General features: G+C 41.6%; 1 protein-coding gene across 1 annotated transcript; it reads right to left on the bottom strand.

The window, feature by feature from the left end:
* Positions 1-3,592: 3,592 nt before the first annotated feature.
* On the bottom strand, positions 3,593-10,937 carry LOC130733089 (uncharacterized; the record flags this gene model as incomplete). Its single annotated transcript, XM_057585165.1, has 3 exons — positions 3,593-4,149; positions 10,665-10,671; positions 10,887-10,937. Coding segments are annotated over 3 exons (615 nt in total), but the record flags the coding sequence as incomplete, so codon positions are not given.
* Between the last annotated feature and the right edge of the window lie 7,832 nt (positions 10,938-18,769).

The raw sequence follows: 18,769 nt of genomic DNA, 5'->3' as shown, positions 1-18,769 counted from the left end.
TACAGAATGGAAGATGCTAGGTTATATAACAAGATAACCTTCTAACAGAAAACACAACTAACTAACTTCTAATTAAAGACAAGGACTCTAACTAATACTAATTACAAACTAGTCCTTGATCTATTACATATCTATTACATCATCCTTTTTCTCAATATATATATGGAATATAATACACTTGGTTCGAGTTAAATTGCACCAATATGAAAGGGTTGGATTTCTTTCTTGTGTCAGAGGAATGAATTGCATCCTGGAAAAATTCAGAGCTGTGATTTTTGAATCGCGAGTATCCTAATCACAAACCAATCATTCCTAAATGTTGCGTCACTACTTATATAACACTATATTGCGCTTTTTTCGGTTTACATTGTTAATAGGCACTTGAAAAATTGGAATAAGGATGTGTTTGGTCCTAGAGATTTCTAAATCGTTGAAGCATTGGTTGAGAGAAATGATTTAGATTCTTAAGCAGAGGACAATATTTAATCCGAAGAAGGAATTACTAATTTCTTTCCCGCGTTCTTAAACTAGTGGAGAGAGCAAAAATATTTTAGCTCTTTATTGCACTTATAGGTGGTAAGAGGAGGCACGAGAGGTTAGAAAAATTGTTATGAGTAATTTTTCAATTAGAGGTTTAATGAGATTATGGCTAATTAAAATCTTGTCACTAGTTTCCTCAAGAACACACTGAGAAGTAGCTAAACAAATTATTATCAGGTTATTTCTCTGATAAAGTAGTTGCGGTCGACAATTTTTATGTAAAAAGAATGAAGTTCATCAAAGAAATTCCTTGTGACATTACCCATTTTTCACATCATTCTGTTGTTATAAAGTCAATATAAGACTCATCGTCTTTGTTGTAATGGAGATCAGGTTAAGAAAAACAACTTGATATCATGGCATGGGGTGTGCTGAGTGCGGTATGTCAAGTGACCCAAAGCCATATGGCAACTCATACAACACTAATTTGACTCCATCACATTTATTAGCATTTACAAGTCCCACATTGCTAATAACACAACATAAATCAATGTTTATAAAGCTCCCAACATGCATGATAGCATGCCGAGTTGGGTAGTGCCAACTTGTGACCCAAGTGGGGGCACCAAGGTGATGGAACACGACACTGGTTACGCTAGGTTGGGTTGGTGGTTACACCACGCTGGCTGTAACGCCCCGATTTCTCGAGTGTCACACAGTAAACCAAACATCACCATTTTCGTAAAAAAATTTCGCCGTTCCAATATTAATCTTGATTTAATGACAAAGATTCGATTATTACGAAACTCTTGAAAACTTTACGATATAAATCTGCGGAATAAATAGGACATGTATTTCTAAATAAAATAACTCGTAAATAAAAGGAACCATAATCAAATACATAAATGAATCCTTGGGCTAAAGCCCTATATCAACGATACATCAAAAACTGGAAAAACAAAACCGATAAAGATAGATCAACACCACGAACACTCAACCCCCAGCATGGTAATATCAGTCACTCGTCGAGCCAACCGCACTGTCTCTGACGCTTCTTCACAGGAGCCCTGACCTCCGGTGCATCTCCACGCCCCTCCGTCTCGGCATCCCTAGGTGCATCAGCTGCTGCAACATACCGTGGAGCAAAGACATCCATAGGCTCAGCAGGAACTGGAAGGGACTCGAGAGGCGGAGCTGGAAAGTCGCCAAGGCGTGCCCACCAATCTGGTGCCCCGAGCACCCGTGAAGAAACCTCCCCTCCTGCAATCCTCTGCGGAGAGTTCGAGCACGAACCCTCGTCTCCGGGATGTAAGAAGCGACAAGGTACAAAGGGCATCTTGACCTTGCCCCACTCCATGCTCTGAGTCTCGACGACGTTCCCATGCCAGTCACGTCCGATGATCGTAGCGCTGCCGACGTAGATGCGACGTGCCTTGGCAGAGTCGGTCTGCCAGGCGTTGTCCTTATGCTGGTCAGGTAGGTCTATCGTCCATGAGACCACTGTACTCTTGGTCTTCATCATCTGGGCCCCCCCCAGAATAACACATAAACAAACAACAGGGTCAGATCTCATGTTCTCATATATAACATTCACATATCCAGGCAATACTCATAAATAACAAGGTATAATAGGCATAAACTTTATATTATATCTCAGTCAGTCACCTAAGTTCAGTTAGGCTAGCGACCTCACCATTCACACAACCACCTCAACACCAATGGCCATAATCACGATCATCCGCAGATGAACAATTCTCAAGGGGACACACCGTCCGCCCTCATTCATGTGGGGGGACACACCGTCCGCCAGACACACCGTCCGTCCACAGAATCACAAGGTGACCGCAGTCAACCAATCACGTGGGGACACACCGTACAACCCACAAAACACTCTCAATCACGTGCAAGTAACCGTTTGTCTCTAACGGTACCATCGTTCTCATGGCCCATAGTCTTTACTAGAACTATGTCCAATTATTCACATTTTACTTGCAAGCGATTAAGTTCTCATTTCTCTTTGTTAAAGGCTCTATTGAGTCAACCTAGAGTCTTAACATTTTCACAAAACTTATACAACTCGAATGACAGTAAAAATCACAGCACCAAAAGGAATTACAGCTAGATGAGCGACCTTTTGGCAATATCCAAAATAAGCAATTATAAGCTATACTAAGGCACTTACACATGTTCTCATGCATATCAACACTTAGATCATGGTAACTTAACCAATCAAGCTATCACATAAACTTGTGCATGAATCGGAAGGAAGAAAACTTGCCAACAACCGCAAAGTGGCTCGGCTGAACCCTAAAGGGTCCAAGGTTTTCTAAAACACTTCCTTCCTTCCATCTCAACTTCACAAGTCAATGTCCAGCCAACAAACATAAGCATATACTCTCCAAAAATCCAGCAAAGATCATGTTACAAATTGCTTGTTAAATCATGTGATAATCTAGACAAATCTAGCATAAAATCATGGTTTTCATACATAAAACCTAGGGTCATTTGGCAAGCATTAACCTACTGATCATGGCATCACACAAGCTTCACAAATATGGTAAAAATTCCAGGAACAATCAGCAACAATCAATACGTTGAAAAGCTAAAGAAAAATCCACCAAAACCCAAGGTTTTGGCCTAGCCGAGAGCACCATTGCTCTAGGGTTCTCTCTTTTTTTTTTTGAAAAACATTTGGCCATCCCCTAGGCCATTGTACAGCAGCAATAGATCATGCTTTTCATCATCAAAATAGGCCCTAAGCATACAATCCAATACAGAATTCGTTCTAGGCACAAACATAGCAACATAGTCATGTTTTGGCAACTATGGCAAGTAGCATGGCATCAAGCTTTTATCAATCTCATGGCTGCACATATTGAATACCTTAAGCATGCTTTCTACCCTCAACCCTCATACTTCATCAACCAAACCAAATTCAGATCTTAGGCATGCAAATCAAAGAAAACCTTCATCATATAGAAACCTAGACTCTACCCACTAGATCCACCCCTTACCTTGGCTTTTGGGTGTGAAAGGATGATAGAAGGATGATGAAAAGATGAATGAGGAAGTCCTCTCCTTGCTGCACCTTCTCCTTGCTCGAATCTCTCCCTCACTCTTGCTCCTCCACGTCCTCTTCTTCTTCTTCTTCTTCTTCTTCTTCTTCTTCTTCTTCTTCTTCTTCTTCTTCTTCTTCTTCTTCTTCTTCTTCTTCTTCTTCTTCTTCTTCTTCTTCTTCTTCTTCTTCTTCTTCTTCTTCTTCTTCTTCTTCTTCTTCTTCTTCTTCTTCTTCTTCTTCTTCTTCTTCTTCTTCTTCTTCTTCTTCTTCTTCTTCTTCTTCTTCTTCTTCTTCTTCTTCTTCTTCTTCTTCTTCTTCTTCTTCTTCTTCTTCTTCTTCTTCTTCTTCTTCTTCTTCTTCTTCTTCTTCTTCTTCTTCTTCTTCTTCTTCTTCTTCTTCTTCTTCTTCTTCTTCTTCTTCTTCTTCTTCTTCTTCTTCTTCTTCTTCTTCTTCTTCTTCTTCTTCTTCTTCTTCTTCTTCTTCTTCTTCTTCTTCTTCTTCTTCTTCTTCTTCTTCTTCTTCTTCTTCTTCTTCTTCTTCTTCTTCTTCTTCTTCTTCTTCTTCTTCTTCTTCTTCTTCTTCTTCTTCTTCTTCTTCTTCTTCTTCTTCTTCTCACGACCTCTCTCTCTTTCTCTCTCACTCTCTCTTTCTTTCTTTCTTTTGCTGAATGTGTGATGAGAAAATGAGGGTTTGTGTTTGGGTTTCTCACTCAGCTCCTTTTGTCTCTCAAAGGCTGAAAAATTCTTCCCCTAAAGCCCCCAAACCCGCGGCCTATATGCACTCCAAGGCATTCACCACCTTTTCTTTCAATTTGAAATGAGACAAGGCATTAATGGCTCATCATTTGCCTATAATTCCCTTGTCCCAAAACTGATCAGCACTTAACTAAGAGACATAACTCCCAAATCAACACCACCAATTCAGCACAACCAAGTCAAACAAGTCTTCCCTTCTTCCTTCCTCATGAAATTCGACTAGCATGCATCATGGGCTAGGTTTTTCCTTTTCTCTTCTCCCTTCATAACTTGGCCCAAGTCCAACTAAATACTCTCCTAACTACTGAATAAGAGGCTCAAAGAAATCAAGGCAAACTCCTTCTCTTGATTTTTAAAGAAACAAATTCGGACTTAAGGACTTTCTTCTAACAAAATTGCTAGTACAAAACAGCCTGACCTTCTGTCACTAAAACAAGGCTATCTCGGGCTACAGAGGTCGGAATGACGTGAAACCAACGAGAGAATTTAGCTAACTCAGAGAGATACAACTCTCATGAAGGAAGCTTTTCAAGATTAGGTCTTTAAGACCTCTCAAAAATTCACACAAGGTCACGGACAGTTTAGCAAATAAATCAAACTTCACTAGAAATTTCACTTTTATTCAATAAATCACTTAAGCAATACATAAGCAAGGTTAGGGTCTTACAATACCACCCCCCTTAAAAATAGTTTCGCCCTCGAAACTTAAGGGTTTACAAACAAATCGGGATGTGACTCCCGCATCTTACTCTCAAGTTCCCATGTAGCATCGCCTGTCGCTTGATTCCAAACGACCTTCACCAAGGACACCTCCTTGTTCCTTAAACGTTTAGTACTCTTGTCGACAATCTTGATGGGTGACATCACCATCGTTAGATCATCCTTTAGCTGAATGTCGTCAGGTTCAAGAACATGAGAATCATCAGCCATGTACTTCCGCAACTGTGACACATGAAGTACGTCATGAATATTGGATAGGAAAGGCGACAACGCAATCCTATATGCCACTGGCCCAACTCGTTCTGTTATCTGGTACGGTCCAATGAACTTTGGAGTAAGCTTCTTAGACTTGATCGCCCTTCCGACACCTGTCATCGGGGTAACCCGTAAGAAGACATGATCTCCAGCTTGAAATTCCAGCTTTTTCCTTCGATTGTCAGCGTAACTCTTCTGACGACTCTGCGAGATCCTCATCTTTTCTTGAATTCGCTTTACTTCTTCAGTGGTTTGCTGAACCAGCTCGGGTCCAATCACTAAGTTCTCCCTATCTTGATGCCAGCACAAAGGCGTACGACACCTCCGACCATACAAAGCTTCATAAGGTGCCATCCCGATGCTCGCATGAAAGCTGTTATTGTAGGTGAACTCAATCAGCGGCAACAACTCATCCCAGCTCCCTTTATGATCGAGCACACAAGCTCTTAGCAAATCCTCCAAGGATTGAATAGTCCTTTCGGTTTGCCCATCCGTCTGTGGGTGATAAGCGAAACTCAATCTCAGCTTGGTTCCCAAAGCTTGTTGCAAAGCTCCCCAGAAACGTGAGGTAAACCTCGGGTCTCTGTCCGACACAATGCTAGATGGTACCCCATGCAGACGAACAATCTCTGCAATGTAGATTTCTGCTAGTCTCTCCACCTTGTAGTTCAGATTGATCGGCACGAAGTGAGCGGTCTTCGTCAATCGATCAACCACTACCCAAATTGCATCAAATCTTCTTCGTGTTAGGGGTAACGCCGTCACGAAGTCCATAGAGATGCTATCCCATTTCCACTCCGGAACATCCAACGACTGTAGTTTTCCTGCTGGCTTCTGATGTTCCACCTTAGCCTTCTGACAAGTCAAGAATTTTGACACATACTCGGCTACTTGTTTCTTCATCCCAGGCCACCAGAAATGAAGTTTCAGGTCTTGATACATCTTGTTCATTCCCGGATGAATGCTCAACCTGCTCTTGTGACCTTCATCCAAGATCAACCTCCTCATAGCTGTGTCATTGGGTACACAAACTCGCCCCTTACAACGCAGTATGTTATCGTTTCCGATAGCGAACTCTGGTGCCTTCCCTTGAGTAACTAGTTTGCGCCACTCGAGTAACCCTTCATCGGTCTCTTGCTTCGATTTGATCTCATCCAAGAGCCCACTCGACACCGTCACCATCCCGAAACTAAGCTTCCCTGAAGCTATCTTCACATCCAAACTCAGATCTCGAAACGCCTCCAGCAGTTCTAACTCCTTGACCATCAACGAGGATACATGTATAGCCTTTCGACTAAGAGCGTCAGCTACCACATTAGTTTTCCCCGGATGATACTGTAGGTCAAACTCGTAATCCTGCAGGAATTCCATCCACCTTCGTTGCCTCATGTTTAGATCCTTCTGATCAAACAAATACTTCAGACTCTTGTGATCACTATAGATCGTGAACGTACTGCCATACAGGTAATGCCTCCAAATCTTGAGAGCATACACTATAGCAGCCAACTCCAAATCATGCGTAGGATAGTTCTTCTCATGAATCTTCAGTTGTCGCAAAGCGTAAGCAATCACTTTCTTCTCCTGCATCATTACACAACCCAACCCATTATGTGAAGCGTCACAATAAACGTCATATGGTTCTCCTTCCTTGGGTAAGGCTAGTATCGGTGCAGTAGTCAGTCTCTTCTTCATTTCCTGAAAACTCTCTTCACATTTCTCCGTCCATGCAAAAGGTTGATTTTTCTTTGTCAACTGAGTCAACGGTGAAGTCAACTTTGCATAATCCTTCACGAAGCGTCTGTAGTAGCCAGCAAGCCCAACAAAACTCCTGATGTCGCTTGCTGTCTTAGGTTGTTCCCATGACATGATCGATTTAATCTTGTTAGGGTCAACAGCCACACCCTGACTTGATATGACGTGACCTAGGAACTTCACCTCTTCCATCCAGAATTCACACTTCGAGCCATTAGCATATAGCTCCTTCTCCCGCAATACTCCTAGCACTTGACGCAAATGCTCTTCGTGTTCTTATTTACTTTTTGAGTAAATCAGAATATCGTCAATGAACACCACCACGAACTTGTCCAGGAATGGCCTGAACACTCTGTTCATGTAGTCCATAAACACTGCGGGTGCATTTGTAACTCCAAACGGCATCACGAGGTACTCATAATGCCCATATCGAGTTCTGAATGCGGTCTTCTGTATGTCAGCCTCCTTGACACAGATCTGGTGATAACCTGACTTCAGATCTATCTTCGAGAACACGGTAGCACCCCGAAGTTGATCCATCAAATCATCTATCCGAGGCATCGGATAACGATTCTTCACTGTCACCTTGTTGAGTTGTCGGTAATCCACACATAATCTGGACCTTCCGTCCTTCTTCTTCACCAACAACACCGGTGCTCCCCATGGCGACACACTGGGTCGGATAAATCCCTTGGAAGAGAGATCCTCCAACTGTTTTGCTAACTCCGCCAACTCTGCTGGTGCCATCCGATAAGGCGCCATTGATATTGGTCCTGTACCGGGCATAATATCGATAGAGAACTCTGTTTCTCTTACTAGCGGTAATCCAGGCACATCCTCTGGAAACACATCCACAAAATCTTGCACCACCAAAATGTTGCGTACGTCGTCGTCGTTCTTCGCCTCAGCTACGATAGAGTTCACGAATGCTGGTGAACCCTTTCCCAAGTTGTACGAATTCAAGTAATCCGTAATGCCAGAATCCGGAAAGACTACGACCTTATTAGCACAATCCAACAGAACGTGATACTGTGCCAACCAGTCCATTCCCAGAATCACATCGAGCTCTTTAAGCCCTAAACATACGAGGTTCGCAAAGAACCTTCGATCCTCATAAATCAACGGACATTGCTAGCATGCCGTGCGCGTAACTAATCGATCGGCGGCAAGGGTCGTCACCACCAAATCGAATGGTAAATCAGCAGTTAGCAATCCTAACTTTTTCACACACCCTTCAGTAATCTCAAGTATCACAGCAATGATACTAATTTCAGACAATCTGACCAAGCAAACATCTTAGCACACAAGTCTACCCAATCTCACCGCGAAGCTTTGAAAACATCTTTATCAAAACACAACGAGTTCGGAAACTCGTAAGCCCAAAACCCGTAGTGCTCTGGTTTCTCAACCGGAGCTCTGATACCACAATGTAACGCCCCGATTTCTCGAGTGTCACACAGTAAACCAAACATCACCATTTTCGTAAAGAATTTTCGCCGTTCCAATATTAATCTTGATTTAATGACAAAGATTCGATTATTACGAAACTCTTGAAAACTTTACGATATAAATCTGCGGAATAAATAGGACATGTATTTCTGAATAAAATAACTCGTAAATAAAAGGAACCATAATCAAATACATAAATGAATCCTTGGGCTAAAGCCCTATATCAACGATACATCAAAAACCGGAAAAACAAAACCGATAAAGATAGATCAACACCACGAACACTCAACCCCCAGCATGGTAATATCAGTCACTCGTCGAGCCAACCGCACTGTCTCTGGCGCTTCTTCACAGGAGCCCTGACCTTCGGTGCATCTCCACGCCCCTCCGTCTCGGCATCCCTAGGTGCATCAGCTGCTGCAACATACCGTGGAGCAAAGACATCCATAGGCTCAGCAGGAACTGGAAGGGACTCGAGAGGCGGAGCTGGAAAGTCGCCAAGGCGTGCCCACCAATCTGGTGCCCCGAGCACCCGTGAAGAAACCTCCCCTCCTGCAATCCTCTACGGAGAGTTCGAGCACGAACCCTCGTCTCCGGGATGTAAGAAGCGACAAGGTACAAAGGGCCTCTTGACCTTGCCCCACTCCATGCTCTGAGTCTCGACGACGTTCCCATGCCGGTCACGTCCGATGATCGTAACGCTGCCGACGTAGATGCGACGTGCCTTGGCAGAGTCGGTCTGCCAGGCGTTGTCCTTATGCTGGTCAGGTAGGTCTATCGTCCAGAGACCACTGTACTCTTGGTCTTCATCATCTGGGCCCCCCCAGAATAACACATAAACAAACAACAGGGTCAGATCTCATGTTCTCATATATAACATTCACATATCCAGGCAATACTCATAAATAACAAGGTATAATAGGCATAAACTTTATATTATATCTCAGTCAGTCACCTAAGTTCAGTTAGGCTAGCGACCTCACCATTCACACAACCACCTCAACACCAATGGCCATAATCACGATCATCCGCAGATGAACAATTCTCAAGGGGACACACCGTCCGCCCTCATTCATGTGGGGGGACACACCGTCGCCAGACACACCGTCCGTCCACAGAATCACAAGGTGACCGCAGTCAACCAATCACGTGGGGACACACCGTACAACCCACAAAACACCCTCAATCACGTGCAAGTAACCGTTTGTCTCTAACGGTACCAACGTTCTCATGGCCCATAGTCTTCACTAGACCTATGTCCAATTATTCACATTTTACTTGCAAGCGATTAAGTTCTCATTTCTCTTTGTTAAAGGCTCTATTGAGTCAACCTAGAGTCTTAACATTTTCACAAAACTTATACAACTCGAATGACAGTAAAAATCACAGCACCAAAAGGAATTACAGCTAGATGAGCGACCTTTTGGCAATATCCAAAATAAGCAATTATAAGCTATACTAAGGCACTTACACATGTTCTCATGCTTATCAACACTTAGATCATGGTAACTTAACCAATCAAGCTATCACATAAACTTGTGCATGAATCGGAAGGAAGAAAACTTGCCAACAACCGCAAAGTGGCTCGGCTGAACCCTAAAGGGTCCAAGGTTTTCTAAAACACTTCCTTCCTTCCATCTCAACTTCACAAGTCAATGTCCAGCCAAAAAACATAAGCATATACTCTCCAAAAATCCAGCAAAGATCATGTTACAAATTGCTTGTTAAATCATGTGATAATCTAGACAAATCTAGCATAAAATCATGGTTTTCATACATAAAACCTAGGGTCATTTGGCAAGCATTAACCTACTGATCATGGCATCACACAAGCTTCACAAATATGGTAAAAATTCCAGGAACAATCAGCAACAATCAATACGTTGAAAAGCTAAAGAAAAATACACCAAAACCCAAGGTTTTGGCCTAGCCGAGAGCACCATTGCTCTAGGGTTCTCTCTTTATTTTTTGAAAACATTTGGCCATCCTCTAGGCCATTTTACAGCAGCAATAGATCATGCTTTTCATCATCAAAATCGGCCCTAAGCATACAATCCAATACAGAATTCGTTCTAGGCACAAACATAGCAACATAGTCAAGTTTTGGCAACTATGGCAAGTAGCATGGCATCAAGCTTTGATCAATCTCATGGCTGCACATATTGAATACCTTAAGCATGCTTTCTACCCTCAACCCTCATACTTCATCAACCAAACCAAATTCATATCTTAGGCATGCAAATCAAAGAAAACCTTCATCATATAGAAACCTAGACTCTACCCACTAGATCCACCCCTTACCTTGGCTTTTGGGTGTGAAAGGATGATAGAAGGATGATGAAAAGATGAATGAGGAAGTCCTCTCCTTGATGCACCTTCTCCTTGCTCGAATCTCTCCCTCACTCTTGCTCCTCCACGTCCTCTTCTTCTTCTCCTTCTTCTTCTTCTTCTTCTTCTTCTTCTTCTTCTTCTTCTTCTTCTTCTTCTTCTTCTCACAGCCTCTCTCTCTTTCTCTCTCACTCTCTCTTTCTTTCTTTCTTTTGCTGAATGTGTGATGAGAAAATGAGGGTTTGTGTTTGGGTTTCTCACTCAGCTCCTTTTGTCTCTCAAAGGCTGAAAAATTCTTCCCCTAAAGCCCCCAAACCCGCGGCCTATATGCACTCCAAGGCATTCACCACCTTTTCTTTCAATTTGAAATGAGACAAGGCATTAATGGCTCATCATTTGCCTATAATTCCCTTGTCCCAAAACTGATCAGCACTTAACTAAGAGACATAACTCCCAAATCATCATCACCAATTCAGCACAACCAAGTCAAACAAGTCTTCCCTTCTTCCTTCCTCATGAAATTTGACTAGCATGCATCATGGGCTAGGTTTTTCCTTTTCTCTTCTCCCTTCATAACTTGGCCCAAGTCCAACTAAATACTCTCCTAACTACTGAATAAGAGGCTAAAATAAATCAAGGCAAACTCCTTCTCTTGATTTTTAAAGAAACAAATTCGGACTTAAGGACTTTCTTCTAACAAAATTGCTAGTACAAAACAGCCTGATCTTCTGTCACTAAAACAAGGCTATCTCGGGTTACAGAGGTCGGAATGACCTGAAACCAATGAGAGAATTTCGCTAACTCAGAGAGCTACAACTCTCATGAAGGAAGGTTTTCAAGATTAGGTCTTTAAGACCTCTCAAAAATTCACACAAGGTCACGGACAGTTTAGCGAATAAATCAAACTTCACTAGAAATTTCACTTTTATTCAATAAATCACTTAAGAAATACATAAGCAAGGTTAGGGTCTTACACTGGCCTGCCCGCTCCAAGTTGAGAGTTGAGTCATGAGGCTTGGGCGAAGGCTCGGGTCCATTGGCTCCTAGATTTGAGGGCACTGCGTTAGGCTGGCTTTACAGAGCAGCGAAGACCTCAAGCTCTTAACAGTGGAAGGATAACGGGCCGCTTTACCTCTAGCCCAAAACACCTGGTGTGCCTTGTCGCTTGAATCATCACTTTTTGGTTCTATTTTTAATGATACTGGATTGTTTTGGGGAAAAAAGAATTGTTTATATATTGATACTATAATTCTAAACAAGTGAGCAAACATAAATGTTATAAGCACTGACTTTGATCTCTCTGAGCCTAAACAAGAATTAAAAAGAAAATTATAATATGCTTGATCAGATATCCTTTTACATATCCTTTTTATTCTTAGAAGAGATCACTTGGAAAATTGGAATAAGGATATGTTTTTTCATTGAGATTTCAAAATTGTTGAAGCATTGTGTAACACCCCGATTTCCAGGTGTTACTTTAGTAACCAAAAATAAACTTCACGCGGAAAACAGGTAATTTTTTTTTTCCGATTGATTCCTTTTAAATGAAGCGATAGCAAATAAAGACATAACCCAACACTAACTAACCAACATACAAATATATACACTTGTACAGCCTCAGTTGCACTCCCATGTCACGCGCAATCGCAGTGACTCCAAAGTAGTGTGCCCGTAGGCAAATATATACAGACCCAGAATTGTGAGTAAGAAAGTTTATAATTACAACCCGCTAGGAGAAAGTCGGCCTCAAAATGGCCTAAACAAAGACCCCTATGGTCCGACTGACTCACTGTGATCCCTCAGTAAGAGAACCACACAAAAAGTCATGCGTCAAAAACCTACCCTGCCCCAAAAGCAAAACGAATCAGAGCTCTACACAAAACATGACGCATGCCTAAACCTACCCTCCCAGTACCAAGTCCACAGTGAATGGAAGTTGGCAAGTTGAAGCTCAGCTCCATGCGTCGTAGAACTCCTTTCGTCAGATGTCCACGCTCGTCAGTCCGGTCCTCCATGACCCTTCCCCGGTACGTCGCTCGATGACCCAAAACATCGATCACCCAAGCGGTGGGGGCATGTCGATCCACCAAATCAAACCTGATCTCCCCCGAGGGAGAGACCGTCGAAACCCAATCCACCGTCGACATCTGGCAGCAGGCCGACCGCCCAAACCCAAACATACAACCAAAGCCAAGGCGCTAGGGTCAACTCACGGAAATAAGTAGATATACACTCAACATGTGATATGGGGTATAAATATATGTTGATATATATATATAAGCAATCCTAGCATGTTATTGGCTCTAACAATGCTTCAATAAATCAAACAGCACACGATTCCAGTCAGAATGAATGTATGCGTGAAATGCACAATATGATCCGGATTGTGACGCGTTCCCGTTCGCCACAAGTGAAGCATTCCCGTTCTTCACTATGGATGAACCATTCCCGTTATTCATCCTTGGTGAACCATTCCCGTTATTCACCGTATGATGAACCATTCCCGTTATTCATCATTAATGCATTGGTGAACCATTCCCGTTATTCACCATGAGATGCACAGGTGAACCATTCCCGTTATTCACCCGATTGATGCAATATGGTTAGCCAAACATCGAATCGTCCTCACCACATAAGTGGTGAACCATTCCCGTTATTCACCATGAGATGCACAGGTGAACCATTCCCGTTATTCACCCGATTGATGCAATATGGTTAGCCAAACATCGAATCGTCCTCACCACATAAGTGTTTAGCTCACAACCCAATCTCAACAACCCAAGAGTTAGTGTCGGTCAATACAACACAACTCGGAGTTAGTGTCGGTCAATACAACACAACTCCAATAACAAAACCCAAAATCAAAGCCAGAGTCAGTGTCGGTCAATACAACACGACTCGGAGTTAGTGTCGGTCAATACAACACAACTTCCACCACAAGACCCACAAACAAAGCCCAGAGTCTGTGCCGGTCAATACAACACGACTCGAACAACACTCCCAAGAGTACTAGAGTACTCGGTGACTTTCAATCATCACCATAGCTCACCTTAGTGGCTTGCCCCAACTCCAATAACTCTCCAAACCCACAACAAAAGTCGACTTTTCCCCGTCTTTCGCAATAATTTTCTCCTTTAGGTTCCCTATAATTATTCGTTTAGTAAAAACGTTTCGAATTGGATTAGTCAGGTTATGGGTTTATTTCTCAAAGTCTAAGTCTCCCAAAGTCTCTAGTTTTCGAAATTCTAATCCTTCTAAGTTTCCAAAAACCCGCCAAAAGAAGTTTTCCGGGGAAAGTCTAAGTATTCAAACGAATCCCAACGAATGGCTAAGTCTCAAACCCCACATTTGAACTTGCCTAGGGTTGTTCATCCAACCCGAAATATCAAAGATCACCAGATCAATGAATCTCCACTCCGAAATCGCGTCAAAACGCACAATCCAACAATATCACAAGTTATGGAAAAGCATCATAACATCAACTCATCATCATAATCAACATCAGATAAAGCATAAGTCGAATTGATCGACGCCTATCATGCAATCATAGCTAATATGTAAGTTGCCCTAACCTCGAGCTGCTCCAGCCTCGCAATCAAAGGTTCCTTCATTCAAATGCTTTGAAGCTCCTAAAGTTCCTTCAACTGAACCTCGGAGAAAACAAAGCATAATCCAAACAAAATCGATTAGTTCGATCGCAATACAACACATAAACGATATACAAAGCATTAAAGCTTCAGAATACGACAATCGGGTACGAAAAGACAAGTTTTCGAAAACGAAACCCCCCCTAAGGAATAGCTCTCGGCCATTAAGGAAAAAGAGCTCCGGCTCTTTTTCTTCGATCAAATCTGTTTACAAGGTAGTTTTAGGGTAAAACTAAGGCAAAGAAACTGTCGGAACAATTTTCGGACAATCGGATCAAAATACGGCCGTTCAGGGGCGTTTTGGTCCAAAATAAAAGCTCAAAACCTCAAAGTTATCAGTTCGGAAAACAAATTTGACAGCAATGATCCTAACAACATCCGTGACAACAAATCCTAAAGGCACGAAGTCAGATTACGAATTTTCGACAATAAATTTTCGAAATGTGCGACTAAAAGGGTTTTGAGACAGTTTTTCAGATCCTGGACAACTCGATCGCAATCGGCGATTACTGACAGAGGTTTTAGACTCTTGGGAACGTAGGGAAAATAACCCAAGCAAGAAATCAGAGAAAACAGACAGTTTTACAAAAAACTCAAAACTGTGAGCATAGAAACGACTTCAGAAACGCAGTAGAAACAGTAATCAGAGGTAAGAATCATGCTAGTTACCTCAGTACCTCGAAGTAGGGACGAACTGCACAAAGATCGGTCGAGTTTTCGCGAAAATCTTTTCTCCTCCCCTCCCCTTGAAGCTCGCGGCCTTGAAGAAAGAAAATGGCAAGATATTTTGATTTTTGAGCTATTTATAGGCAGGCGAAATCGCGGGAAAAATGAAAATTTCGCGATTCCGATTTTTGCAGCACGTTCACCGATGAATTCTAAGAGAGATTCTGGCGTCAGAATTCCAGAACTCAAAACAAATATCTATGATTTGGGAAAAACGATATCTAAAATCCCAAAAGCGGTGTAAGTTAATCTGTCCCGAAAAACTACTTTTTGCTGTGATGGTCAGACGACAAAACTTTGTACTGGAAAAAGATTGGAAACGTCGAAACAAATCTGGCAACGCGTATGGAAACTTCGTTAGAAGTCCCGAATAGATAAAGTCTTCATCCAACGCTCGAATCTAGGGTTTCGAAGCAAAGAAATTAGCGTCGTCGGACTTCCGAAAAGTGAATACTATCGTGCGTACAGTCCAGGGTTCCGAAATGAAATGCTGGCCGAAGGAAAAATAAAGAGAATCTTTAAATTTTCCAAGGATTCGAAATCTCACTTAAAACGTTGCTCTAAAGCGAAATTAGCCTATTCTGGACACGCTCGCCATAAGGCAGGGGTGCAGACAACTCGCACTAACTCCGAAAGCAACTACGCAACACTCCTCAAGCAATTCCTAAACTTTCTTCTTCATTACTCTTTCTCAAACAACAAACTCCTGTCACGCTTACACTGATTCTACGCGTGAGTCGGAAATTAACTTGTTCTGAAAATCCAGGTCTTACACATTGGTTGAGAGAAATTACTTGGCATCTTAAGAAGAGGAGAACGTTTTATCCGAAGAAGGAATTTCTAATTTCAATCCCGCGTTCTTAAACTAGTGGAGAGAGCAAACATATTTTTGCTCTTTATTGCACTTATAGGTGGTAAGAGGAGGCACAAGAGGTTAAAAAAATTGCTATGAAGAATTATTTCATTTAGAGGTTTAATGAGATTATGACTAATTAAAATCTTGTCACTAATTTCCTCTATAACACAATGAGAAGTAGCTAAACAAATTATTATCAGATTATTTCTCTGATAAAGTAGTAGCGGTCGACAATTTTTATGTAAAAAGAATGAAGTTCATTAGAGAAATTTCGTGTGACATTTCACCCCTTTTTCACATCATTCTGTTGTTATAAAGTCAATATAAGACCCATCGTCTTTGTTATAGTGGAGATGAGGTTAAGAGAAACAACTTGATATCATGGCATGGGGTGTGCTGAGTGCGGCATGTCAAGTGACCCAAAGCCATATGGCAACTCATACAACACTAATTTGACTCCACCACATTTATTAGCATTTACAAGTCCCACATTGCTAATAACACAACATAAATCAATGTTTATAAAGCTCCCAACATGCATGATAGCATGGCGAGTTGGGTGGCGCCAACTTGTGACCCAAGTGGGGGCACCAAGGTGATGGAACACGACATTGGTTACGCAAGGTTGGGTTGGTGGTTACACCACGCTGGCCTGCCCGCTCCAAGTTGAGAGTTGAGTCATGAGGCTTGGGCGAAGGCTCGGGTCCATTGGCTCCTAGATTTGAGGGCACTGCGTTAGGTTGGCTTCACAGAGCAGCGAAGACCTCAAGCTCTTAACAGTGGAAGGATAATGGGCCGCTGTACCTCTAGCCCAAAACACCTGGTGTGCCTTATCGCTTGAAGCATCACTTTTTGGTTCTACTTTTAATCATACTGGATTCTTTTGGGGAAAGAAGAAAAGTTTATATATTGATACTATAATTCTAAACAAGTGAGCAAACATACATGTTATAAGCACCGACTTTGACCTCTCTGAGCCTAAACAAGAATTAAAAAGAAAATTATACTATGGTTGATCAGATATCCTTTTACATATCCTTTTTATTCTTAGAAGAGATGACTTGGAAAATTGGAATAATGATATGGTTTGTCATTGAGAATTCAAAATTCTTAAGGCATTGGTTGAGAGAAATTACTTGGCATCTTAAGCAGAGGAGAATGTTTTATCCGAAGAAGGAATTGCTAATTTCTTTCCTGCGTTCTTAAACTAGTGGAGAGAGTAAAAATATTTTGGCTCTTTATTGCACTTATAGGTGGTAAGAGGAGGCACGAGAGGTTAAAAAAATTTTTATGAGTAATTTTTCATTTAGAGGTTTAATGAGATTTTGGCTAATTAAAATCTTGTCATTAGATTCCTCGAGAACACACTGAGAAGTAGCTAAACAAATTATTATCAGATTATTTCTCTAATAAAGTAGTTGCGGTCGACGGTTTTTATGTAAAAAGAATGAAGTTCATAAAAGAAATTCCTTGTGACATTTCACCCCTTTTTCACATCATTATGTTGTTATAAAGTCAATATAAGACCCATCGTCTTTGTTGTAATGGAGATCAGGTTAAGAGAAACAACTTGATATCATGGCATGGGGTGTGCTGAGTGCGGGCATGTCAAGTGACCCAAAGCCATATGGCAACTCATACAACACTAATTTGACTCCACCACATTTATTAGCATTTACAAGTCCCACATTGCTAATAACACAACTTAAATCAATGTTTATAAAGCTCCCAACATGCATGATAGCATGCCGAGTTGGGTAACGCCAACTTGTGACCCAAGTGGGGGCACCAAGGTGATGGAACACGACATTGGTTACGCTCGGTTGGGTTGGTGGTTACCCCACGCTGGCCTTCCCGCTCCAAGTTGAGAGTTGAGTCATGAGGCTTGGGCGAAGGCTCGGGTCCATTGGCTCCTAGATTTGAGGGCACTGCGTTAGGCTGGCTTCACAGAGCAGCGAAGACCTCAAGCTCTTAACAGTGGAAGGATAACGGGCCGCTGTACCTCTAGCCCAAAACACCTGGTGTGCCTTGTCGCTTGAACCATCACTTTTTGGTTCTATTTTTTATGATACTGGATTCTTTTGGGGAAAAAAGAATTGTTTATATATTGATACTATAATTCTAAACAAATGAGCAAACATAAATGTTATAAGCACCGACATTGACCTCTCTGAGCCTAAACAAGAATTATAAAGAAAATTATAATATGCTTGATCAGATATCCTTTTACATATCCTTTTTATACTTAGAAGAGATCACATGGAAAATTGGAATAAGGATATGTTTTGTCATTGAGATTTCAAAATTGTTGAAGCATTGGTTGAGAGAAATTACTTGGCATCTTAAGCAGAGGAGAATGTTTTATCTGAAGAAGGAATTTCTAATTTTTTCCCGCGTTCTTAAACTTGTGGAGAGAGCAAAAATATTTTAGCTCTTTATTGCACTGATAGGTGGTAAGAGGAGGCACGAGAGGTTAGAAAAAATTTTATGAGTAATTTTTCATTTAGAGGTTTAATGAGATTATGGCTAATTAAAATCTTGTCACTAGTTTCCTCGAGAACACACTAAGAAGTAACTAAACAAATTATTATCAGATTATTTCTCAGATAAAGTAGTTGCGGTCGACCATTTTTATGTAAAAAGAATGAAGTTCATCAAAGAAATTCCTTGTGACATTTCACCCCTTTTTCACATCATTATGTTGTTATAAAGTCAATATAAGACCCATCGTCTTTGTTGTAAT

Source organism: Lotus japonicus, chromosome 1 (assembly GCF_012489685.1).
Source record: "Lotus japonicus ecotype B-129 chromosome 1, LjGifu_v1.2".
Taxonomy (NCBI): Eukaryota; Viridiplantae; Streptophyta; class Magnoliopsida; order Fabales; family Fabaceae; genus Lotus; species Lotus japonicus.
Note: the sequence above shows the minus strand (reverse complement) of the source record. Positions and strands in the feature narration are given on the sequence as shown.